General features: G+C 46.6%; 1 protein-coding gene across 1 annotated transcript; it reads right to left on the minus strand.

Moving 5' to 3' along the window:
- LOC135814865 (DNA-directed RNA polymerase I subunit RPA1-like) lies at positions 1 to 25637 on the minus strand. The gene is made up of 40 exons (XM_065328060.1): positions 24432 to 25637; positions 23774 to 23908; positions 23263 to 23373; positions 22471 to 22593; positions 21914 to 22011; positions 20828 to 20957; positions 20440 to 20523; positions 19754 to 19892; positions 18837 to 18951; positions 18198 to 18306; positions 17805 to 17888; positions 16852 to 16923; positions 16403 to 16495; positions 16111 to 16230; positions 15767 to 15832; positions 14854 to 14884; positions 14383 to 14491; positions 14026 to 14110; positions 12975 to 13175; positions 12193 to 12291; positions 11683 to 11799; positions 11396 to 11473; positions 10986 to 11197; positions 10124 to 10315; positions 9682 to 9793; positions 9137 to 9231; positions 8283 to 8415; positions 7977 to 8035; positions 7279 to 7330; positions 6484 to 6593; positions 5971 to 6050; positions 4941 to 5014; positions 4264 to 4405; positions 3926 to 3973; positions 3438 to 3475; positions 2863 to 2943; positions 2321 to 2380; positions 1857 to 1964; positions 1580 to 1690; positions 1 to 703 (listed from the first exon to the last, which is right to left on the minus strand). The coding sequence occupies exons 1-40, from the start codon at positions 25458 to 25460 to the stop codon at positions 410 to 412; spliced, it is 5229 nt and encodes a 1742-aa protein (XP_065184132.1). The 5' UTR covers positions 25461 to 25637; the 3' UTR covers positions 1 to 409.
- Positions 25638 to 25813: the final 176 nt, after the last annotated feature.

Consider the following 25813-nt stretch of genomic DNA (forward strand, 5'->3'; position numbering starts at 1 on the left):
TCAAAGCTCAAAACACATCGGTGACATTGTAGTGCCTGTCTGGGGCACAGCTTCACACATACACTACACATAATTATGTACACTGCATTGACAACAGAAGCTTGTCAGCGGATTTATTAGAGTTGCACACAGCGTTTGAAGCTAGCGTGATAAAAGGTCGCTCCAGAGTTTGCGATGATAAAAGATGTCTCCAGTCTCCAGTATAAACCCTCTACTCAGAGAGTACATAAAAGCCCAGTGCCCAACACTGAGTGGACTTGCATTCAGGGACATGGAGGGAGAACACCAACTGGTACGTTAACTTAAAGTCAGAAAAAGATAAGGAAAAAAACTTGGCATATATGTTCACAGCCACTATATTACACAGCCACACAGAGCAGCATCACTGTACAAAGTTGCAGATCCGGCGTTAAGCGAGTGGCTGCAAGATATCCATGCAGCCAGTACCTCCCAACGCTGGCAGACCGGCCACAATCCGAGCCGAGGGCGATATGAGATTGTCGGTGTCTCCGTTGACCGTCGCCTGGCGCAGGAAGTGCATTGTCGTCTCGAAGCTCATCTTCTGGAAGGGCGAGCGGTTGCTTTCGATGCCGATGCGATTGAACGGTCTGTAGGAACCTTCCACGGTCATGTAGTCACCGATGAGAGACAGATGCCGATAGTCCACTACAATACCGTACACCTTGAAGACGGCCGCAATTTCCTGTACAATATCACACGACACACAGCGCAGAGAGGAACCAAGTTTAGCAACAAGAGCAGTTCAAACTCATAATTATAATAACATTACAGTTCCACGGCCCTTGGAAGTTCCACCCGACCTATTCAGAGTTTGCGTGAAACCGCCAAACACTGTTCGGGCGCTGGAAGTACACAACAATCAGGTTTCACTTGGCACAACTGTAAAATCACGACTTTGAGGCAGATACAGTCAGGCTGCTGGTTTGCACATTGGAGTTGGGTTAGAGCTACAGTGCAGGTGTCATGTCGTTTAATTTTACCGTGATCTGTCCGTTTCGTGCCTACCTATCGCATTTTCGATTGCATATTACAGTATCTAGTTATAGTAGTGGACAGTCATTCATAACTCGTATCCATCTGGAAAGTATAGAGTTGTATTTCCTGCAGTGTGCAGCCGCACAATGCAATGAAGGCAGCAGGCCGCACGTCTGGCCCATATAAACGTGATCGAAGTCCATACTCCTGCTGCTTATAAACTCTAGGTACATGTAGTAGGTATATGCATCTGACACAGAAGTCGGAGCGGTTGCTTGCAATTCTGAGCTTCAAGCTGAGTGACCGTCAGGCAACATTAGTCTCTAATAGTAACCGATTTAACCCGCTGACTTAAAAAAAAATGAGGTTAATATCCATTATCCATACATGATTGTGTACAAACACTAATTTAATAGAGATCCCCGGCGAACTTCATGCTGCCAAGAGAACGACATAAACCATGCCGCCGCAAAAGTTCACGACAAGACAATGCGATTCGCACGACGAACTGAAAAGTAAAAAATTAGCCATCGCTATCGCAAGCCACCCCATCCCATTCGCATCACACTCCACTATTCCTTACCTTGACGAGTGCCTGGCGAGCTGCTTCAATACCATAGACTGCCGCAAGGGCGTGGATGTTGTTGGTATACAGCTTATTGATGTCAATGATGTCCGGGTAGTAGAACAACTCCTGTGACGCACCAGCAAACACACACAAACACACACACACACACACACACACACACACAAACCAGCAGAGGAGTTGCTCACAAGGCATATATGTACAGTGTACAACACATACAGCGTACAAGGTACGCGTCAAGGCGACTAACAGAAAAATGTCGCTGCAAACTCACCGGCAAGTTCACACCCTCCGTCTTGAGGCGCCACATGCCGTTTTCGCCAGCTTCTTTGCTCTCGTTGATAAAGCATCGCTGGATGCCAGGCACTTCATGCACGATGTACTGCAGAAACGAAACCAGACAAGAGATATTAAATGTTTTGGGAAAAGCAACGGTCACTCTTTGGCATATTTTTGCAGTGCTCTCCATAAACATCAATGTGACTTCAAAATTAGATGTACAGTGTAAGTACATACAACACTTCCTCTGACACAATGTCTGGCAAGAAAGGCAATAGGGCACATGCAGTGAAAGAAGTAGATTGGTGAATAGTAAGCATTTAGCACAGTAATACTTCTCCAGAAATTCATATGGATAGGGATCACGGAATACACTGACATGGTCAATGACAGAAAGGGGCAAATGATGTACCACCAGCAGCAGCAGCAGCAGCAGCAGTTCCCGTTTAGAAAACTTACCTTCCTAGACGTTCGTTCAATGATATCTGCGATCATGACCTTGCTGTACATGATAGGGAACTGAATATGGCCAGACGGATGGACGGACAAACAAACAGACAGACAGACAGATACACACAAACACACACACCATGTACATGTAGGTTCAAACAGGCATTGTGTCTCTCTGTGTCAGTGAATTAATGTGTTCCCTTCTCCAGTCCAGGAGATTCATGCACCACAGTCACCAATACTCATCAGCCATCACTCACAACCTTAAAACTATAGGAGAACAACTCGAGAGGTGAATGAGTGTGGTGTAGCTGAGGGGTGTTACATGTGCATCCCCCACCTCCACCACCACCCCCAACCCCTAATGCACACAGGCTTGTTAGCAGCAGCCAGCCCAGCACAGCCTGGCATGTGATGTAGAGTGTTAACATGAACACTTGATGTTGAACGTGCAAACTACTCACAGCAGGCTGGGCGAGAGCACTGCACAAGCAAGAAAACAGCCCCGTGCACATTCAGTGTGGTGGCCAACACATGAACACGCTGATTACCTTTAGAATGACCTCACACCAGAGGTTGTTCTTTGTGTCATAGCAGTAGTCTGTAACAGCTGAACTTCCTTGTGTAACACCCTGAACACAAAGTCAACAGTGGAAATAGTATAAATGAACAAACTGGTAGACTGTACTCAGCCCTTCTCACTATTTCACACACCGCTGGTAAAGACTCCCAACTACTCAACCACTATAGGTGAAGACCTTAGCAGAGACGGCGCAAACAGGCAATACGCACTGCCCCTGATACCATTTCCATCTTCACTCTCTCACAAAGGCATTGGATCTACGCATCAAAAAACCAATAGTTGACTGAAGACTGCTATAATATGAAAGAAATTTGGAGTAGCAACAATACACAATCATGACATGGTGCACTAGAAGCCTGGACCGTTCTTCTGACTGGATGTGTATTCGTCATACATGCACAATGGCCAGTCAAACAAGACCACACCAACACACCAACACACCAACACATTACACTGCAGTCAAGCAGACCATCATGATAGACACCCAGACTGACGGGCACAGCACCGGTGTGTATTGCATCACAGACATTCCCCAGGCCTTACCCGAACACGGAACTGAACATCTGTATCGGTCGATCGAGCTGCACAGCAACACCAGACAACAGAGTACTTCGGACATAGGACCTCTGAAAAATGTTTGTTAGGGACCATTCCTGCCACATTTCAAAGCTATTTGCCACTCACATTGAACATATTTGTGCTCTCTCACCGGGAACAAACTTGAGAAGTTCACAGTAGGTCTACCTGACTCCCAGTCTTTTTATAGCACACACCAAGTACTTCAAAGTGGCATCCCCACAGACCAATCATTCGTGAAAAAGCCACACACCTTCTTCGTTAGGTCACACCAAGCTAGTGAAAAGACCAGGATCACGCTCGATCACAAACAATAACCTGGTGTAAACTCAGACTGTGTGTCAATGCCCCTCCAGGGCTTCCACATTATCATCGACAGCAGCAACAGCAGCAGCAGCAACAGCAGCAGCAGCAGCACAACCCCTAGGTACAACGAGAACAAGCCAATATCTTACCTCTTGCTCCTGGAGTTGAAGGATGATGAGGCACACCATTAGTGTTACCTAAACACAGGGCAAATTAAAAGTAAATGCGACAAAGAAAGCAGAAAGAAAGAAGATTAGAAGCAGCCAGAGCCCAATTCCCGACTATGAATTCAACTCAAATTGCCAGCACCGCACATCCAAGTTGCAACAGAATCGAAAACCGCTACAACAGTACATGCACGTAGCCTGTAACTTCTTGCCATGGTTGGGACATGCTGTCCTCTGTCCTACACTCGCCACAGTACTTTGTCACTGGCTCCCTCAGCCATGAGTTAATCGGAGAAAAATACAAAAGCAAATAGTCTTACCACTGTTATCACTCTCATCTCCGGAACCACCACCAGCTGCCGAGGCTTCAGATTTGACGTGGGCAGCATCACTGTCTGAGTCCGAATCCGAATCCGAATACATGATCTCCTCATCGTCATCATCATCGTCGTAAGACACTTGCTGCAAATCGGAAATCAAAGGCCAAACACAATGTTATGTACAACACGATACAGGTTACAATGTGGCAGAGATGTGGGCCTAACGGTTTGAAATTATTTTCGGGTGGCTGGACCACACTTTTGAAACACACTGCAGTACGCCATGAATTGGAATTACTGCAAAAGGTAGAAAACACTATTACAATGGTCGTACGCAGGAGATGCTTTGGAGGAAATCGCATGGCGAACCATTTTTTCTCGGACTGCCCATTATACATGAACTAAGAGTAGTACATGTAACTAGATATGTATAAATAAATAAGCAAATTTGCCTGTTCATTAACCAACTCTAAATTTGCCTGTTCATTAACCAACTCTAAATTTGCCTGTTCATTAACCAACTCTAAATTTGCCTGTTCGTTAATCAACTCTAAATGAAACAAACAACAACAACATAGTCGAGGCATGGCCTGCAGTGCTAGCAGTCTTTGAGCCTAGCACACGGAGTGAGCTGTCTCATGCACACGCACAACCCGAGAGTTGCTAGCTGCGCTCACCTGCTTCTTGCGCGCGTGCAGTTTCGCACTGGATGCATCGGCACCCTCCTCGTCAACGTCCGATAGCAATTCATCTGCAGCGGATGCCAAGCACAGCACAGCACACAAGGTTACGGTGGTGACGTCAGTTGTGTGTGTTTCTGTACTATATAGAGCCAACAGCCGTGTGCTTGCAGCAAGAGTGCACAACTAACAAAAGTGTGCAAATCCCTATTTGATACTGTTCAAACTAACACATGTGATACATTGACACCCAGTACAAATGTCGCAAATCACTTGTGCGAGGAGCATTGCACCACAAAAATGGCGTCAACTTGAAATTCTGTCGGGACAGCACGGTATGCGGGAGTTGCACACTCTGGGGGGGGGGTATGCACTCTTGCTTGCATCAAGAGTTCATAAATTAGATCTGAAGCAGCACAGTTCGTGCACTACGTCACGCTGACGAGGTTAGCCAAGCCGCGGCTTGCGTACAGCCCAGATTTCTGTTTTTCACAGCCCCGAAATCAGGCAAGTTTGCATGATTTTAGACGTCCTGTCTTAGGATTTCTGTGTTTTTGTGTGACCGCGTACGCTCTGTACATCCGCTGTCAAGTAAATTCACCAGGCTATCGGTGCGAAACACCCAAATCAGCACAAACTCAGTGACCTGCACCACCGCGACTGGCTGCGCAACTTTTCACCGTACACATGACTATAATACCATGCCGGCAAAAAACGACGCACTGCACGGATTACGCTCCCACAGGAACCATCCTGAGTTGCGCACTCTGGTTTATGTACTCTTGCTTGTATGCATTATAGATTCAGACGTAAGAATGCATTGCTTGGAGTTTTGTAATATAATTCTCGGTTGGGAAAAGTTAGATTAGGCATGTACATGTACATGTACATGTTGATGTCGTATTCCATTGGATAAAAGCAAATGTACACTATCAAAAGTGGTGATGAAGAACACAATTGTTATAACCATATGTACATGGTTTTGGGGTCCCACTTTGATTGCTAACTGCTAGTATCATATCCATACCTGGTTCGCTGTCAGGGCCGTTCTCATCTGTTGTTCGCGGCCGGTGGACGATTTCAGGAACGACGGCTGTGCTCTCTTCCCTGTGCAGCGTGGCAAAGAAACAGCACACTCACATTACGCCTACAGTGCCGCCACTGCTGAATCCCGCACTCACGGCGACCATCCAAGACTAGTCGGATACTACTGGCTCGAGTCCGACATGTGAAATAGGGAGATCAATGAATTTTTTTATAAATACTTCAAGTAAATGCATATGACCAGAATAGATGATAATTATGCCAATTAACGTGCAAATAGACTTGGGAGGGCATTGCACACCAGTTGCATGCAAACCATACTACAATGTGTACACTGTAGGTCCTGAGCTAGCTCTGCAGGAACAAACTACTCTGCAATGCCGTCCCCTGTCTAGTTGCACATTATTTCGCATATCATCTATTGACTGCAGTAGTTGTCATATTCACCGTCTGAACGCCAAGCTCTACAGTGACCAGGCAAAGCAGCTGCACTCACCTGGCTTTCTGCATCTTCTTGATCACCCTGCGAATGTTGGCAACCAGCAGGCGGAAGAAGCGGGCCTCGGTGGACTGCAGCACCAGGTCCGGCGTGACACTGAACTCATCCTGAGAGCAGAACAAAAAAAAACACACACACACACAAGTAAACTAGCAGTCATTGTGCGCGCTCGATTACACACAATTCCGTCCATGCTAGAAATCCATACGAAGCATACACTGTGCTGTTACACAGAACTCTTCGTCCGAATCCACGGAATCTAATTCCGCCCAATAGGAAGTGAAGGCGGAGTTCCTAGTTTTCCCGCCAGAAGTGACGAAGTTGATGTACGCTTTTTTTGACACCTGACAGTGTGTGCTCGCTGCATGTATACTGCGGATTGTCACAAAGAGCTGTACATTCGATCTCTTTCCACGATTCGTCAAGTGGGTTGTGAGTACAGAATTCACGACAAGTTCCAGTCATTCGTTTACGTGTCCGTAATCCGCTCGTCACGGTCATCCGAGAATTTTCAAACCTGGATCCAGAATGTGTAGCCGAAAGCGTCCAGTGTAACTACATGACTTGTATAGACAACACACTGCCATAAAGACCCAGTAAGTTTATAGATGCACAAAGAATAGAGGCAAACACACGCCAACAAAGAGTCCATATGTGGCAACATGGTACTGTTGGCAGTTCCAGTGGCAACGAACAGAGCACAACCCAACATTTTCAATTCTGGTCATGTTCTTTCAGTTCGACGCATTACTGACAAGCGCCGTGCAACACATAGCTGCAAATAGGGCCTACCTTGTACGCTTCATGCGGTAAGAAACTGAGCCGTATCCGGTACTGTCGTAACCTGAACGTCAGACACAGAAACAATCTGTAACTCAGTCACCAAGGAAAACTGTGAAGGTAAGCAGATGCAAAGGAATGAGCCATACAGAGACAGAGAGAGAGAGAGGGAGAAAGAGAGAGAGAGAGAGAGAGAGAGAGAGAGAGAGAGAGAGAGAGAGAGAGAGAGAGAGAGAGAGAGAGAGAGAGAGAGAGAGAGAGAGAGAGAGAGAGAGAGAGAGAGAGAGAGAGAGAGAGAGAGAGAGAGAGAGAGAGAGAGAGAGAGAGAGAGAGAGAGAGAGAGAGAGAGAGAGAGAGAGAGAGAGAGAGAGAGAACGAGAGAGAGAGAAAGAGAGAGAGAGAGAGAGAGAGAGAGAGAGAGAGAGAGAGAGAGAGAGAGAGAGAGAGAGAGAGAGAGAGAGAGAGAGGGAGACGTACCATAGCACTGAGTAAGAGTGGCGAGACTTCCTGCACCTTCATGCATAGAAAGTGTTCTAGAGCAGACCTGCCCTTTCCCAATCACTCTGCAATCATGTAACTCGATAAAGACCAGGTCTGATCTGAAACACTTTCTATATCATAGCACGTGACAAAGAGGAAACCCTATCCTAACCCTACCCTCTCTAGCAGACTAAATACAAGCAAAATCCAGCAAAACAAGCAACACATACCGATTACCGCCAGCAGGCGATTCGCAGAGCGTTTCGAAGATCTCGGCCTTCTCCAACACCTTTTGATCACAAGCAAGCAAGCCCAGCACACCATTTCGTCAATCCACAGTCACAAATAACAGTACGTTTATATGTGCGTTACATGTAGACAATCCAAACTACTACTAGTACACCTGCACACCAGTAGGTCAAGACCCACAAATCAAACAAGCACTGCACGGTAATCGCATCAAATATGTCTAAGTCAATCTGACACCACTGCGGTAAATCTGTATGCTAGCATCAGCAGAGCCATCACGACCATACCTGAGACAAAAGAACTCTTGTGAATCTTTTCTTCAGGAACTGTGAGTCGTCAGCTGCATCAGGTCCACGTGCTCGCAACGGCACATCCATAGCCGGTGTCTTGATGTTGGCACTAGCCACCATCAAGATCTCACTGAGAACAGAAGAGGAAGAAGAGATTGCAAGTAAATAACCGTGCAGGATTCACCGGGATACACAGACTGCCTAGATTATGGTGGTTGCGGTGGTGGAGGTTACTGTAAACCGTGAAATTATTGCGTTGGTCTAATTCCTGCGAAATTCGCGACCGCGTGGAAATCGCGAAATTTAGACAGCGCGAAAAGGAGATCCATGAAAGATTTAGCAAGAATGCCACAGGTTTAGCAAGAATGCCACTCTGCAATCGCAAAGTTAAAACCTCGCAAACCTGTCCGGATTCTGAAAACGCGAACTAAAAACGCCGCGAAAATTTCACGCTTTACAGTAGTGATACTTGACAGGTCATCTGTCTGGAACTCGACCCCCAAACACATGACTACATGTATACGAATAGACAAACCTATCTTCACAAGTGTGATATAATCATGTAATACTGTCTAACCCAGTATCAGGGAATATACGGAACAAGAAAAGGAAGTGCAGAAGCTCGTAAACACCGCAAAACAAATTTGCTGCGAGGCGGGATACAATCACATGCAAAATAATAATGGTACCAATTTAAAAAATTGGCGCCACTATGAGATTATGAGCGAAGCACTGCATACTACATTGATTTATATATAAAAACAGAAATCAATACAGTACGCAGTGCGTTACTACTCGTGTGCTGGTTGCTCAGGAATGGACGGAGAGTGCCGTCCGTGCGTTGTACGTACCGAAGACGAGGAATACCGAGTGTGACGTTCATTTCTCCACGACCAGCAAAATGAAACGTGTTCAGCGTCATCTGCGTGGACGGCTCGCCAATGGACTGTACAGCACACAGAAAGTGCGAGCAAGACAGTGGCACAAGACGAAGCAGAAACACAGGCCAGGTATAACTTTAGCTGGATTTAATATCACAATAATTATAAAATAAACCTTCCTCTAGGATGTGCGTGCATGTGCATGCATGGGTGTGCATGTAAACACTAGCACACATCTTTCGTCCAGCAAGAGCACGGACTACAGTCAGGGTAGACACGCCTTGGCAGACAATTCACGATAGGGCTTCCCTGTACTACACCAACCCGCCATTGTTTACCATGTTCTACTAACTTGTCATCAGAGAGTTAGCCACTCTGCAGGAAAAGAGGAACTCAAGGCCTTCAGAGCTTCCAGACAGAACTGGGCTAGGCACAAAGGGAGTGGGGAGATGGATCTACAGCTACATGTACACGCAGATGACGTGTTTGTGATCGATCACGACATCAGCACTGACCTGGGCAGCGAGAAGACCCACACATTCACCAGGCTCCGCGAGGGACTGAATGTACTTCAGGTTGACCAACGCTTTGAGTTGATCTGCAGTGGGTGTGCTCCTTTCATCAGTTCTATCACAATCACAACAGCAAAAAAAAGAAAAGAAACAGAGAGGTGTGCCGTCTCATTCAATACTTCAAAGAACCTTAAAAAAATCAGTTGTTCTTTCACTTTAAGTCACTTCCAGGAGAGGTAATAGAATGCCCGAGAGAGAGAGAGAGAGAGAGAGAGAGAGAGAGAGAGAGAGAGAGAGAGAGAGAGAGAGAGAGAGAGAGAGAGAGAGAGAGAGAGAGAGAGAGAGAGAGAGAGACTACATTGAGCACCAACATGCATAACACGGCAGTGGCGATAGTGTAGAAGCTTCTTCTGTACAGGAAGAACCACCCAGTCAGTCAGCTTACGTTGAACTATCCGACTGTAAGCTTTCGAGTGAGTCGGTTGTCTCTCCGTGACTGAGGTGACCCTTGGCGACGGACTCGTTCACGTACTGATCGATGACATGCTCCAGCTTCTCACACACAGAGCCATAGTAGTGGTCGGGTCGCAGTACGGATAGAGCTGGGTCGGGGAACGGCACGGCTCTCTTGCGATATCTGAAAGCAACGTAACAAACAAAAAAACTCACGAGTCAGACCTTCTACAGTCATGCAATATTATAAGCGCATCATTACGCTTGGTTCCCTACAGGCAAAGATAGCAACCAGCTTAAGCACCCCTTGACAGAGAGATTCATGCCAACTAAGAAGCACAGAAAAGATCAACTGTTGCCATCACGTGCAATGGAGCAAATTGGATACACAGGCATTTCTATAGCATTTTTGGTGAAAAAAGAAGTCCTCGCCAGATACAGTCATTATCCTGAGCACATTGTCCGTTTGGTATGACACGATCCCAAGATAGCTGCGCTCACACAGATAGTCACCCGCGGCCAAGTCAATAATTCCCTTTCTTTACCCATTGTGCAAGCTCAAGCTGGATACAAATCTATTTCACTCCTTGGCGCTGACCGATTTAATGCGCTTCCCGAATCCCTACGCACAAATCATATCCCCAATTCATTTCGCCAGGAACTTAACAAATTCATTCATCTAGGGCACCCTGTAAGAAGACCTTAGGGTCTGTTGGGAATGGCCAAGTAAAATAATAAAAATTATAAAATACAATACAATACAATAGCTGACAGTGCTATGACTGCTACGGGGTCTCAGTGGGTAACTGAACATGCACACTAACCACTGTGGCAAAAATAATGTTAATGCTTACTTCTCTCTCTGTGCCTCATCCAGCTCAGACCAGCGTGACAAGAGAGCGGAGGAAGTCAATGACCGGCCAGTGACTTGGTCGTCCCTACTGAGAGTGCTGGGATCGACGAGGTGTTCGTGCTTGCGGCAGAACGCGAGGAAGGGCGATGCTGCGACACGGCGGTGCTGCATGCTGCACAGGGGGTCTGCACCCTTTTGCGTGCAGCGATCGATCTAGTAACAACATGGCCGTGAAGAAAACACTAGTCAATCAACAGGAAATACTACAAGAAATACCAACACCTGGAATGATACGGATAATGCATCGCACTACGTACCAAAATAGAGAGAGGAGAGAGAGAGAGAGAGAGAGAGAGAGAGAGAGAGAGAGAGAGAGAGAGAGAGAGAGGAGAGAGAGAAGTACGGTCATACCTTCCTCTTGTACTTAGATGCTTTGGACAAGTTCAGAGAGTTCAGTGCTGCGCCAACATCACACTGCTCGCGGAAAGCCTAAAAAAAAGAAGACAAAAAAAATGAAGAATGGACAAGTGAATATCTATCAGAGACCCGAAGACCTGCATGTGGACGACACAGTTTGCATAGACTTCGGCAGTAGCTGGCTACAGACAGTGCTAGCACAGCAAATACATAACAGGGGGAATAACTGCTCTGTGACAACCATACAGCATGATTGCGTGATAAACAGATGACACCCGTACCTGGAAGTTGTCAACAACAAACGGCAGCTGCTTCTTGGAGAGAAACTGTGTCTTGACGATGTCCAGCGAGTCTTCACCATAGTTGAACTGAACAACAGTGCCGTCACAATCACGAACCTAAGCAGTACCAACGCCAAAGGGACGCATCGTCAGAATATTATCACATGCCCAGGATAGTAAAACTTCTTTAGGACGAACACCAAGGGACAATGGTATTTGTTCTCAATAACGAGTTGTTCTTATCCATACCGTATTTTACACCCAGCGAATACATAGTGATTTATCCAATTGAGGTATGAATACCAGTTCTTCTAGAGAAAATGCTTGTCTAATCATTGTTCTTCTTAACGGAGTTTCACCGTGACTGCAACCATCACACACTTAGATTAGTCACCAATCAATCCATCGATCAAGGATCTGTTTGCCCGAAAGAACACGCTCATTTAGGCAAAAAGTGGATATTCATCGAAGCGTATTGATACAGGTGCATCAAGTCAGCCAGCCACTCACAGTCAAGTCGTAGTTGACCTGCAACGACTCCAAATGCTTGATGAGGCAGCGCTGCAGGTAACCGCTACGGCTGGTTTTCACAGCAGTATCGACGAGACCCTAAGCAGATACACAAATATGCACAAGTACAAGTAAGATGCAATTCATGAGGAAGAGTGAGAAGTCAGCATATTGACGTTACTACTGTATTGCCACACAATTCAAATCAAAATAAATACCCCGACAAATGTTACATTTCTATTGTCGGCGACAATAGAAATGCAACATCACACCGAGGGTTTCCGCCTTAGATTACCCATTGAACAAGAATGATAAGCTTCTTCGCACGAATAATAAATACTGATACAGCACGCATATAGTAAGTTCATATGAAAGATCAGATAAGGGTCATGCGTCTGTCGACAATGCTGAGCCAGTGTATTCTGCCTGAGGCAAGTTGCTTAGCGACAATGCTGAGCCAGTGTATTCTGCCTGAGGCAAGTTGCTTTGCGACAATGCTGAGCCAGTGTATTCTGCCTGAGGCAAGTTGCTTTGCGACAATGCTGAGCCAGTGTATTCTGCCTGCGGCAAGTTGCTCTTCGCTACCAAAGGAGACATGTGTGCACACACGAATAAGTCTATCTACAGCTAGCAGAGTACGATGAGATGCAGAGTTCTATCTTGCAGAGTTCTATCTTGCAGAGTTCTAATCGAATGCACAAGCAATGTCTGTCTTTGCAGTGCACAGTGATGCCTGGAGATGAAAGATCTTTTAGATCAATCACACACAATTCGTTCCTCACCTCTCTGCCGGCCATACAATGGAAGAAGTACTCCTGCGGCTGGATTCCGGTCAAAAAACGGCCATCGATGAATCCACCGGCACGCGGGCTCGGATCATACGGCTGAAAGCTGGGCAGTGAACGGCCACTGGGCATGAGCGGAGGCCGGTGACCTTCCAACTCAATCTGTCCCAGCAGACAGGAGATCTGCATGCAGTTGACCTGATCAGAGCAATGGTAGACAAACGTGGACAACACACATCATGAGGGTTGTGCACGATTCGAAAGTCTGATTCACATGAAAAGTTCAAAACCTTTAAGTCAGTACCAGAAAATCCCTACAAATCACTCGGTTCCATGCGAAACTAGGTCAACAAAAAGTGTTGGGCTGCATCAAGCGGTGATCAGTGACAAGTGCGTTGTCGCAATTTCCCCACTCTGTCTGTAGTCGGTGTACTACATGTACTTGCGGTGCAAAACCAAGACCAGCATTATGATAGCATTGTGTTTATCAACAAAAGGTCATGGAATGGTTAAATGTAAGTGAGATGTACAGGTGAATTGGGCATGCTTGCTCCCATTGACTAATCCCAATTAACCACCCCATGCTTCACCCCATTCCATACCCCATGCTTGATCCCGATTTCCCACCCATGTTTGGGCTGAGTGTCTACTCACAGTGTGTATTTAAAAGACCACTGGGCTTGAAAGAGATTGTATCAAAAATCGAAATTACACCATTAAATTAGCCTGCTGGGTTTGTATGGAACCATGGCGTGTAACTTAAGTGGTACAGGAATGATGAGTGGGCTCCTCGCCCATAAGCCAGTCCCGATCGCTGGGCCACGCTATTGTAGCTATGCACAGGAAAGCACTCCAAAACATGTGTCTACCCATACATACAGAATCAAAGTGGAATCAAAGTTCATAATTATCGTACTGCCACTTTCGGGATTATGACGTACCACTGGCAAGCCCCATGGCTCACATGTGCAATTCTTGTCATTTCCACTGCCACTACTACCGGCAACTAGTACATTGTACAGGCACATGTTACTGTTTGTCCACTTACCATTGAACCTTTAGCACCGGACTGTACCATCAACTGCAAGGAGTTGTACGGAAAGCGTCTCACCAGGCCATCAGGTATGCACAGCCTAGAAGACAGCAGCGTACGAGCAGACAACAGCAGTACAGGACAGAGTGCAGCACGGCCTTGTCAGTGGTTTTCGGAGTCAAGCATAACGCACAGCCCTACCATAGAAAATTCAAAAACGTTTCGGGTATATTGAGGTTGCCCGCAGGATTTCCGTGTAATCTAACCTCTTCCATTGCAATGCCGACACCATGGACAATGTATGGCGAGAGGCAAAAGGCAAATGTTCTGCAACGCCATGAGTATCCCATAGCACCCTATCACCATTCTTACTTGTTGATGAGGTTGGTGGCCTCGTCAGTGCGCCGTTTCATTGCGTAGTCCACCACGTGGAGACCATCCTGCTTTCGATGAGCCGCTTCGTGTTTGGCCTGCGCCACTTCTGCACGGACCAGAAAATGACAATATAGCTGCTTTAATGGTTTAATGCCAAACAGAATGTATATAGACCAGCTAAGATCTGTCAGCTCAACAAATACAGTCATAATGCATGCGCAGAGCACCTTTCGCAGAGCATAACTTGCTACAGTCAGGCCTCGCTTATCCGGTCCTCTTCTATCCGGATCCCTCGCCATCCACAAGAAAATTGTTGGTTACCGATTTAGAGCATATGCCATGCATGCATACAGTATGTGTGTTCGACTATCAGGTTCCCTCGCCTTTCCGGATATGTACTACAGTGTGAAAGGTTAAATCGCTTCAACCAATACCCACAACTCGTACAACAGTTTCTCACTCTCTTACCATCGTCTGCATCTTGCTCCAGTCCCATTGCCTGAAAAAGAAAGCCGTGACAGGCAAAAACAGAAAACCAAACACTGCATGATACCAGTGTATGTGTGTGTTGTGTTGTGTGTGTGTGTGCATGTGGGTAGGCGTTGGGGAGGGAGGAAGGAAAAGAAACGCTTACAGCAGCCTATGAGCCCAGTTGAAACACGTCAAGGTCCAGACTGCGCAATATGCAAACAGTTGGTGTGCCAGATCACACATCCACAAACAGACAGCAAGGGTCAAGTAGGGCCCACAAGAAAAGGTGAGCATTTCGCTTTCCCTGAAGACCAGGAAAGACGGATTCTCTGGAGCTTTATTTAGCATAGTTGCAGTAAATTAATCTAGTCCTTGGTGGGGCTTGGTGCAAAGACTAACAGTAATTAGAATTTGAAACTCGGGTATTGAGCCAATAATAAAAGTAGAAAGGAAAAGGACATATGGAAACGAGTTAAGAGTAACTCTCCACCACTGTAACTAGATACTATATCCAGTCAGAAAGTGCAACAACTAGGCACAAAACTGACAGAGTACTGAGACATTTGACGTCCTGACACCTAGCTTCAACACATCTCCGTGTCAGGACGTCGAATGTCTCAGTACTCTGTCAGTTTTGTGCCTAGTTGTTGCACTTTCTGACTGTATATAGTATCTAGTTACAGTGGTGGAGAGTTACTCTTAACTCGTTTCCATATGTCCTTTTCCTTTCTACTAGTAATTAGAATGGCACTATTAAGACTAAAAAAGACTATTTTAAAAGACTAAGCGGTTCCAAGATACTAACATGAAAGGCAAGAAGAGAATTGAAGTGAACATGCTTAGCCCATAGCTGTGACAGCAGTAACATGACGTGGATTTTGATAAAAGTTATCACATTATTAAAGCTTACCTCCCGAATGACCTCACCACCACACTGTGCCATCTGGGCCATGGCGTCCTGCCGTTTCCTGTTTGCCTGAGCATGGTGTAGGACATGGGCGAAGAATATAATAGTCGAGCAAATGAAACTGTGATTATCATGCACACACACAAATGCACCTACTCACACATCACATGTGCCGGTATACACACACACATACATTCAACACACACACACAGACACACACACACAGACGTGCGCGCTTGCCTTAAAAACATCAGACGTACGCGGACAAGACGCTCTCAGCAGCTACACAATCACAGTGACAGTCAACAGCAGTCACAAATACCAAAAATGCAAAAATATAAACGCACCCTCTTCTTGACAAGGATATCTTCGACACCGAGTGTAAAGCCATAATGAAGCTGCAGGAACGTAGAGAATAGCTTTCCCAGGCAAGACAGGAGAAGGCTGGATATACTTCCACCATACACCTACGTCACAAGCAAGGCAAAAGACAACAGAAAGTAAGTCTCGGGAATTCATGTAAGCCGGCATCCTCAGAGATAACCACCCACAACAAATCGCACAACACATCATGAATCATAATCTCCGACAAAAAAAAGAAGTGAAAAAAAATACATCCGTCAACCAGGAGTAGATTACCTCGAAGCAGGCATGTACCAAACTGTAGGCTGTGCTTCCAAAGTGTGCCTTGTCCAGGACACCACATAGTAACTCTCCTTGACGAATGATAACCTGAAATCAATACCAAGCGACCAAACAACAGATCAGGTGCGAAGAGTACAAGCACACACATACACACACGCATGCACACATGCACGCACACACACACGCATGCGCGCGCTTGCGCACACACAATCTAAAAAATCCCAGCTGACTCACTTTCCATATGGGATGAATCTTCAGACGTATAGTACTATAGCTGTAACGACAGCTTTATATCTGCGGAGTTCGGAAAGGATCACAGAAACTACTGCATGTACTACGACTTAAGCCTCCTTCTATTCACTGGTGGAAATCTAGGAAGACATCAGTGTGGCCACATATTCCAATGCCTTCCCAACTAAGCAAGACATCATAGGAGCACTGACCTCAGATTCAGACATTTCATTTTCCTGCAGAACCTGCATGAATGCTCTGCGTGGTTTCCGATTCTTCCATGCCTGCAAGAAGACACACACACACACACACACACACACACACACACACACACACACACACACACACACACACACACACACACACACACATACTTGTACTTGTTGCTCACTGCCAAAACTGGTCATGTGGGTCTCCCCGGGAGAGGGGAGAGAGACTCAAAAGGAATCTTGGAAAGATGACTCAATTGGCTATTGAACCGCCCAACGGCCGACACCCCCTGAAATCCCCAAAACTCTGGGTGGACTTGAAAATGATCCCACTTATGGGCTCACCACACCTCAGTAAGTGGGGACACACATACACACACACACACACACACACACACACACACACACACACACACACACACACACACACACACACACACACACACACACACACACACACACACACACACACACACACACACACACACACACAGGCAGACAGAGACACACACATATACACAGACATACACGGGCACAAAGACCCAAGCACAGGTACACACACACACGCACGCACACACACATGCACACACAAATCCACATAAGCACACAGAACAAGTCAAGTACATCACCTCATACATGTATTGTGGGAAGGTCAAGCTAGCTTCCCATTTCGCATACTGCTACAGGCATGCTAAATTATCTTCCCAATAGCCATCACAACACGATACGTAGTCTACTCCCACACCCGTATTCAAAAGCACTCCCCAGTCTACATCCAGCATAGTGCCCATCAGAATTAATCAGATAGCAACTTTCCAAAGAGACCACAACATGCAGCACAATGGATCTGGCAAGAGCAAGCACCAAACACAAGGAGGCAATAGAATAAAACAGCACGCAGATTGTAATTTCACTCCTGCCATACAAAAGGAAACTTGAAAACAACAGCATCGTACCTTGTCAGCGATCTTGGCTTTACCGCCGAGGTTCAGTAATGCTCTATCCTTGGGTGTGATGTTCAGAAGTAATGTAGATACAATCTGCACACACAGAACACACAGAACACACAGGACACATAGAACACACAACAAGACTGAAGAGTGAGATCAACCCAATAAGGTCAAAGAAACACGCAGATATAAAACAAGACATGAATATGATTGGTCAATAACGCGTTTGATAAGCTACTGGATTCTCTCTTTCTCTCTCTCCCCTCCCTTCCTCCCACTCTCTCTCTCTCTCTCTCTCTCTCTCTCTCTCTCTCTCTCTCTCTCTCCTCCCACTCTCTCTCTCCCTCCCTCCCTCTCCCTGACACACACACACACACACACACACACACTTTCTCTCACCTGCTTGCCAGACCAAAGCTGTTTGGGCTTCATGATGCATGGCGGAAGAAGGCGTACATGGCCGACACTGCGAGGCAACGCCCGGAACACCAGCTGATGGTACTCGTCCCTGCAGAGAAGCACAGAAATGTATTCGTCTAGTCAGAAGACCATAGCAGGGTTGTGTACCAGGAACACAAAACTACATTGTCAACAGTCCTACACTTACGTCAAGATAAGACAGGTGTCTAAATTGTTTCAAATCTTTATTCTCATGATGTTGATGTTGTTGCTATTGAAGTGAGGAGTCTACAATAAGTAGCCTTTAGCCCATCCGTTCCACCGACAAGCCATCCAAAGCAACCAAACCATTGCTCATAAGTGCGGTGGCCGTCTGTGTGTGTTTGTAAAATACCTGCGCTCTCCCAAATATCTAGACTCGGATGGAGAGCCAAGGATTAATTTGCACGCACAGTAAAACCTGTCAAGGCGACCACTCTGATAAGGCGACCACCTGCCTCAGAAGACCACTGTAACCAGGACCGAGGGATGCTATTTGCAGTCAAACAACCCTGGATAAGGAGACCACCTGGCAACAGAGACCACATTTTGAAGGTCCCTTGAGCGGTCGCCTTAGACAGGTTTCACTGTAGTACTTACCGGGAGAAAAAGCGGCCACGGATTGTCATCATAACGCCAGCAACCATGTGATCCTGGATGAGACCACTGAGCGGTGAACCATCCTTGGGCACCAGGTACTGATGACTTGTAGCAGCTAGGCAAGCAAAGTGACAGAAGCAGCAAATAACAAAGACAAGCAGCAGCAGCAGGAGCGGCAATACAGTACACTAGTAAATATACTGACGTAGCGTAAAAAAGCTCCACAATCAACTCTTTGCTCACCGTACGCTAAAGGAGAGGACACGGTGAAAGCTTGATGATGCTGATAACAGCAGGCACCAAGCATGTTCAAGAGCACGGCAGTGGGCGTGAGAGTGCATGCAGTCTACTGTCGATATGTCAAGCAAGCGATATTCTAGTCGAAAATGCGTGACTTGCCGTGAGTGTGTGACTTACGTATAGTGTATACATATACAAAAAGTACAACCCGCCCAGATTTCAATAGGGAGCGACGTATCGCGAGTGCGTGACTTATCGCGGGTGCGTGACATAAAAGTGTGTGATTTATCGCTAGACTGTACATGCATATTTGTGGTGGAATCAGACACACGAGTATCTGTCTGTCCTGCATGTACACCAAGCTACGGAGCATGAACCCCTGGTCATGTCACAATACCGACATACACACCACGCACACACGCACGCGCGCGCGCACACACGCACACACGCACACACCGTATACCATTGTACCATGTACAATGCATACGCCCGTCGCAAGAGAACCATGCAAATCTGCAAATGCACTGGATGTGCATGTGCATTCACAGCACACACACACATGCACACACACGCACACACACACACACACACACACACACGCGCACGCCAAACTGCCTATTCTAGAAAACTGCACACAGACCATACAGGGGAAAAAAGAACCAGATACTCTGACTAACCAATGTTGTAGGCTTCGGAACGCGCCAGTTCATTCTGCGGAAAGTGAGCGTTCATTTCATCACCATCAAAATCGGCATTGTAGCACTTGCAATTTGCGTAGTGCAATCGGATGGTTTTCTCCCCTGGCAGCACATAGGCCTGGAACAACAGAAGCACCGTAATCAGTCACAAACAGAAGCTACTCAAACCTGCCGGGTAACACGTATGAATGGGACAGATGCAAACGCACTGTACTCTTGTCATTACGATAATAGTGGTGTTAAAAGCATAGGTACCTACAAGTCGACACAAGCTTATTCTTGTTTTACAGACCATGATCAGGAGCTGGAACATTTCAAATATTTGAAGTACACACGGGAAACACACGGGGAGGTAGTGCCTGATACCGGTCAGTCAAAGCGCCATGTCAAGTAGCGCCAAATGAAATCTGGCCTTCGAGAACAATAGCGCCGTAGTTGCACCGCCCGAGTACCACGAGCTGGGCTGTGCAGTGAGTGCGGCTGCTTTATTCACAAGGTCGGATATCATCCGACACCACTTTATGCATGTGGAAAAAAGGAAATACAGTTGCTTGTCACACCACTACAATAGAAGGTGTGCAGACCTGCAACCTGCATCCAGGCACGGATCTTGCAGCATCGTAGTAAATACATACTGTTACCGGCATGCCAGTGACCATTCGTACCTTGTGAGCCATGATGCTGGGCTTGTGCAGGGTTGGCTGGCGATTGAGCAGCATGACATCACCGCTGATCAAATGACGATGCACCTGACAGAGGAAAAGCGCACGCACGCGCGCGCACACACACACGCGTGCGCACACACACACACACATACATACACACACACACACACCCACACACACACATGCACATACATATACACAATGCATAAAAAGAAAAGAGTGAACAAATTCAACATGCGCACCATTGCAAGCCGCCCCAGGTCGCAACCAAAAAATTTAGAATCTGTTCATTTTCTCATCCCAACAAAACGACAGACAGTTGAGAAACTATTGTGCTGTTCCAGAACAATCATATGTATCAGTACAGTAAGGTAGCAAAGCCATGTACCTTCTTGCATGTACCAGTTGGAGCATTGGCGCTTGGAGTCAGCAACTGCTTGGCCAGTGCCTGCCGTTGCGTGAGGTCTTTGCTCTTGATCAGAACACGGGAACCATCTTCCATTTCCACAGCAAAGGCACTGCAAGTAGCAGTAGAGAGAGAGAGAGAGAGAGAGAGAGAGAGAGAGAGAGAGAGAGAGAGAGAGAGAGAGAGAGAGAGAGAGAGAGAGAGAGAGAGAGAGAGAGAGAGAGAGAGAGAGAGAGAGAGAGAGAGAGAGAGAGAGAGAGAGAGAGAGAGAGAGAGAGAGAGAGAGAGAGAGAGAGAGAGAGAGAGAGAGAGAGAGAGAGAGAGAGAGAGAGAGAGAGAGAGAGAGAGAGAGAGAGAGAGAGAGAGAGAGAGAGAGAGAGAGAGAGAGAGAGAGAGAGAGAGAGAGAGAGAGAGAGAGAGAGAGAGAGAGAGAGAGAGAGAGAGAGAGAGAGAGAGAGAGAGAGAGAGAGAGAGAGAGAGAGAGAGAGAGAGAGAGAGAGAGAGAGAAACAGACAGAGAGCAACAGAACAATCCTCGTTAGCAGACAATCCTCATGAAATTTAGATGAGTAGAATCAATTCCATAGCCCCACGTAACCTGGACGCAGAGTACTCTTATTATTCCTGCTGCAGTTAAGGAAATGCTCAAGCAACTTAAAACAAAAGCATTCTCTTTAGGAGCACACAGGCAAATGAGGAAGAAACACAACGCCCTACGCCAGGCACACAACAAGGTGTGGTTGTGAAATCACACTGAGGTGCAACAACATATCAGAGGTACGACAACGCAGAGATGAACACACTATAGCATAATAAGTATGTCATGCTGGTGTGTAGAAGTAGTAAGAATCATGGCACGGAGGTACCGCTCTCCGCTGTTCACAGCAAGCCGTCAGTCCTACCACGATGTAAATGAGAGGTACAGCACCAACAGCAACATAGATGGTGATGAGAACGTGAAGAGTGCACACTCAGTACCGCTGTGGCGAGGAGCAAGGATGCCACACCACAATTCACAGGCCAGCTAGGAAATCAAATCACCCACCGGCCCAACAGTAACATCGCTTACCCTGGATGAACATTGGGACCATTGAGGATTGCTTTGCGAAGTTGCTGCACATTCCATGACGTGACTGGCTGCGGATACGTCAGTGTTTTGGCAAACACCTACAGTAAATTTAGCGCAGGAGCAAAAAAAACATGAAACGAAAGAAAGGGTTACCTGCCGGTAAACTCTCAGTGCCTCTGACAGGTGACATTCTAATACACTGCACTGCATGATTTGAAGAGAATAAAACATGTTTATTGAAGGAAGAGAACATACTCCCACACAATCATACTCTCATATATGGACACATAATATGCATAAATATTATGCACGCATAATAGTACCCTCTACACATGCAGACAGACCGGCATGTAGGCACGCACACGCACACACACACACACACACATACACACACACACACACACATACACACACACACACATGTATGCACGCGTGCACAATGTTCCATGATACTTGATAGCAATCACAGTAGTTGACCAATCACCACTAAACAAGCAGCTGTCTTTGTATATACTGCCAGACAGACAGGCACAAACACAGACACACACGACCAATACCTGGGGAATGCCAATCTCATCCGCATTGATGTTCAAGTCAGGTGAAATGACCGAACGTGCAGCATAGTTTACACGCTTGCCCATCATATGCCTGCGAAACAGACCTTCCTTCTTCTCAAGCAACTAGAAAGAAGAACACACACACATACCAGTTATTAAAAACAAAAACAAAACAAGAAAATGCCTATCCCATTGGTCTACCAGCTACCATTCAATAAATAGCATCATAATGTTGCAAGCAGGCACACAGCCACATGCACGCATACAGCCACATGCACGCATACAGCCACATGCACGCATACAGCCACATGCACGCATACAGCCACATGCACGCATACAGCCACATGCACGCATACAGCCACATGCACGCATACAGCCACATGCACGCATACAGCCACATGCACGCATACAGCCACATGCACGCATACAGCCACATGCACGCATACAGCCACATGCACGCATACAGCCACATGCACGCACACAGCCACATGCACGCACACAGCCACATGCACGCATACAGCCACATGCACGCATACAGCCACATGCACGCATACAGCCACATGCACGCATACAGCCACATGCACGCATACAGCCACATGCACGCATACAGCCACATGCACGCATACAGCCACATGCACGCATACAGCCACATGATTGCATACACTTGCCAGACTTATCAGTACAGGCTGGGACTGATTAACGCACCGTACATGCGTGAACAAGGTCATTGTACGGGAAACAGTACTCTACCTGACATTCACTAAACCAATACTATCTCAAGGAAGTCCATACCTGGCGTACACCAGCCACCCTCTCGCCGGGTTGCTTAGGTATCAGGTCACTGTCCATCAATGCATTCACATCAGACTGCACCTGCTGCCAGAGGTACTGAACCTTCTTGGCCTAATAACAACAACAACAACAGCACCAGATGAAGAAAAACACACACAATACGGATGAATATCATGTGCGAAACAAGCCCATTCGTAAAGCAGTGCACCTTCTTGATTCTGAACTCTGGCTCTCAGCTGGGCTATTTCTTGGCACTTCCATCAACTACAAACACTCAGATGAACTAAAATACCTATAACACATAGCCATAACATCTTTAAAAAAGTAAGCAACTCAGAAACGAGACAGCGTGCCCCATATTATCAAGAGTACTCATGATCTGATCCACGGCAGCATTCTTTGTCGACGTTAATCTTGATGCACAGCACATCATTGCACCGACTACCACGTAACTTCCGGATCTGCACAACTAGCAACAGTAGACACTGGCACTAGGCAACTCCGGACAAACCTTTGCACTGTCCTCGCTATCTCCATTCGCTTTCAGGTCAACGATCACCTCCCGCAAACCAATGTTGTCCGAAATGATCTTGGCTAAGCCCTGAGTTTCTGGATGAATAAACCTTCGTTCGCCCATCTCTGACACCTATATTTGCACGGGCATAGGAACAAACAAAACAAAATAGCCATTTATATAATAGCAACAAATTTCAACTGGATCCTTGGCATTTAGTGCTTCAGCATTCAAGAATGGGGGAATTGTTCCCCATTTGGGCACACCGTTTCGTCTGCTTCACACAACCCACAAGCATGGTTTTTGAGGGCAAAGAAAGGGAAAGAAAAAAGAAAAGAAAATGTGCCCTGCCTTTTTCATTGGTTTCGCAATTGCAGATTGCATGAAACATAGCAGAAGAACTGTTGGGCCCAAATGAGTACGTGAGGAGGGGAGCATAAAAATGATAAACAATTATAAATCTTAACTCGTATCCATATGTCCTTTTCCTTTTTACATTTATTTATGGCTCAACATCCGAGAAATAGTACTAATTAGAAAACAACCATCTCCGGGTCCATCTGACATGCAGAAGGATTTTCAACACCGTCAAGAAAAACTCTCAGAATACACATAGACATGCCTAATAATGCAGGCTACGTGATGTCTTACTCACCGGTCGAAAGCGGCTTGGTGCAACAGGCAGCACCTGGACAAAGAACATGTCCATTGGAGAGCCTTGCACGTTAACTTTGGGTACAGTGCCCAGTACGCCGAAGACGTGTTGCAGAACGCCCTGATCAAGCTGCCACATCTGCACCACGTGCTCGCGGATTTCATGCGGCATCAGCAGCGTCAGGGCAAGCAGGCTATCGCGCTCCCGATCAATCATCTCTTTGTACCCAAGCTGCGGGTGGCTACCACCAGTCCCTAGGTCTGCTGTGATGACATTCCCGCCGTTCTTTTCCAGCTCCTTGTCCACAACAAACGTTGCCCACTTATTGGCAACTTTAGCGGGCAGCGGCTTAGCGAAAATCCTTACACCCTGCTCCTGCCGAAGGCCTCGGACAGGCGCCTTACAATGCGGACACTTTGCAACCTTTAATTGCTTGAAGAAGTCGGTGACTAGTTGACGCCGGAAGTCAACTGCATGCCGCGTCAGCGTATTCAGGTTTGACTCGTCCATGTTGGCATATCCAACCTTCTCCAGGATGGATGCCACCCTCTCGTGTACTGTGGACGCACCCTCTTCGCCATCTGGACCAACACTGTCTGGAACAAAACTGCCTAGATCAACAGCTTCCGCTAGAAGGCCATAGCTGGCCAGTCTGAGCTGACCTTGCGTCAATGCCAACTGCCATGGCAAAGCCAGAACACGATGACAATATCTACAGCCACCCTTCACAATCTGCAACAAAGTCTTGAAGAAGATCGGGTGGTAGACGGGCAGTGGAAGCTGGACATGGCCAATATGACCAGGACAGTGCAGTTGCTGCTGTCTGCATGTGGTGCAGGTATCCGAGCGATTGAAAGGTCCGAGTGCGGAATCATACAAGCCACACGGGTTGGGATTATTCAACGTATCAAACGTCTCCGGATTGGTGATCTCCTTCACACTGAGCGCCTTGATTTCATCAGGTGAAAATAAAGAAAATGCAATTCCATCCAACAAATGAGTTGGAGTTTCACACGGTCCCTTGTTCATTTCAGAGGCACTATCCAGCCCATCCTAAAGGAGATTGCATTTATATTTCAACTCCAAGAAGGCGAAACAATAGGTGTACGAAGGAAACGCTGTTCTTCACTTCTTGGATGCCTTTTCAAAAAGCAACTCACATCACCTGAACAAAACGCAAGAAGAAAAATTCATTCCTCATCATCGAGCCTGTTCTATTCGTGTATTAAAATTTAATGTAACTTTTTTGTAGCCTACTACAATTTTTTACTTTCATAAATCCTGACATGTTGGCAGAAAAATTTCATATTTTGATGTGCCATCTTTATTGGCATGGGAACGTGTGGCGAACACGACCTGCGCGCATGTTATGGGGAAGTCCC

The sequence above is a fragment of the Sycon ciliatum genome, chromosome 4 (genome assembly GCF_964019385.1).
Source record: "Sycon ciliatum chromosome 4, ocSycCili1.1, whole genome shotgun sequence".
In the NCBI taxonomy this organism is placed as follows: Eukaryota; Metazoa; Porifera; class Calcarea; order Leucosolenida; family Sycettidae; genus Sycon; species Sycon ciliatum.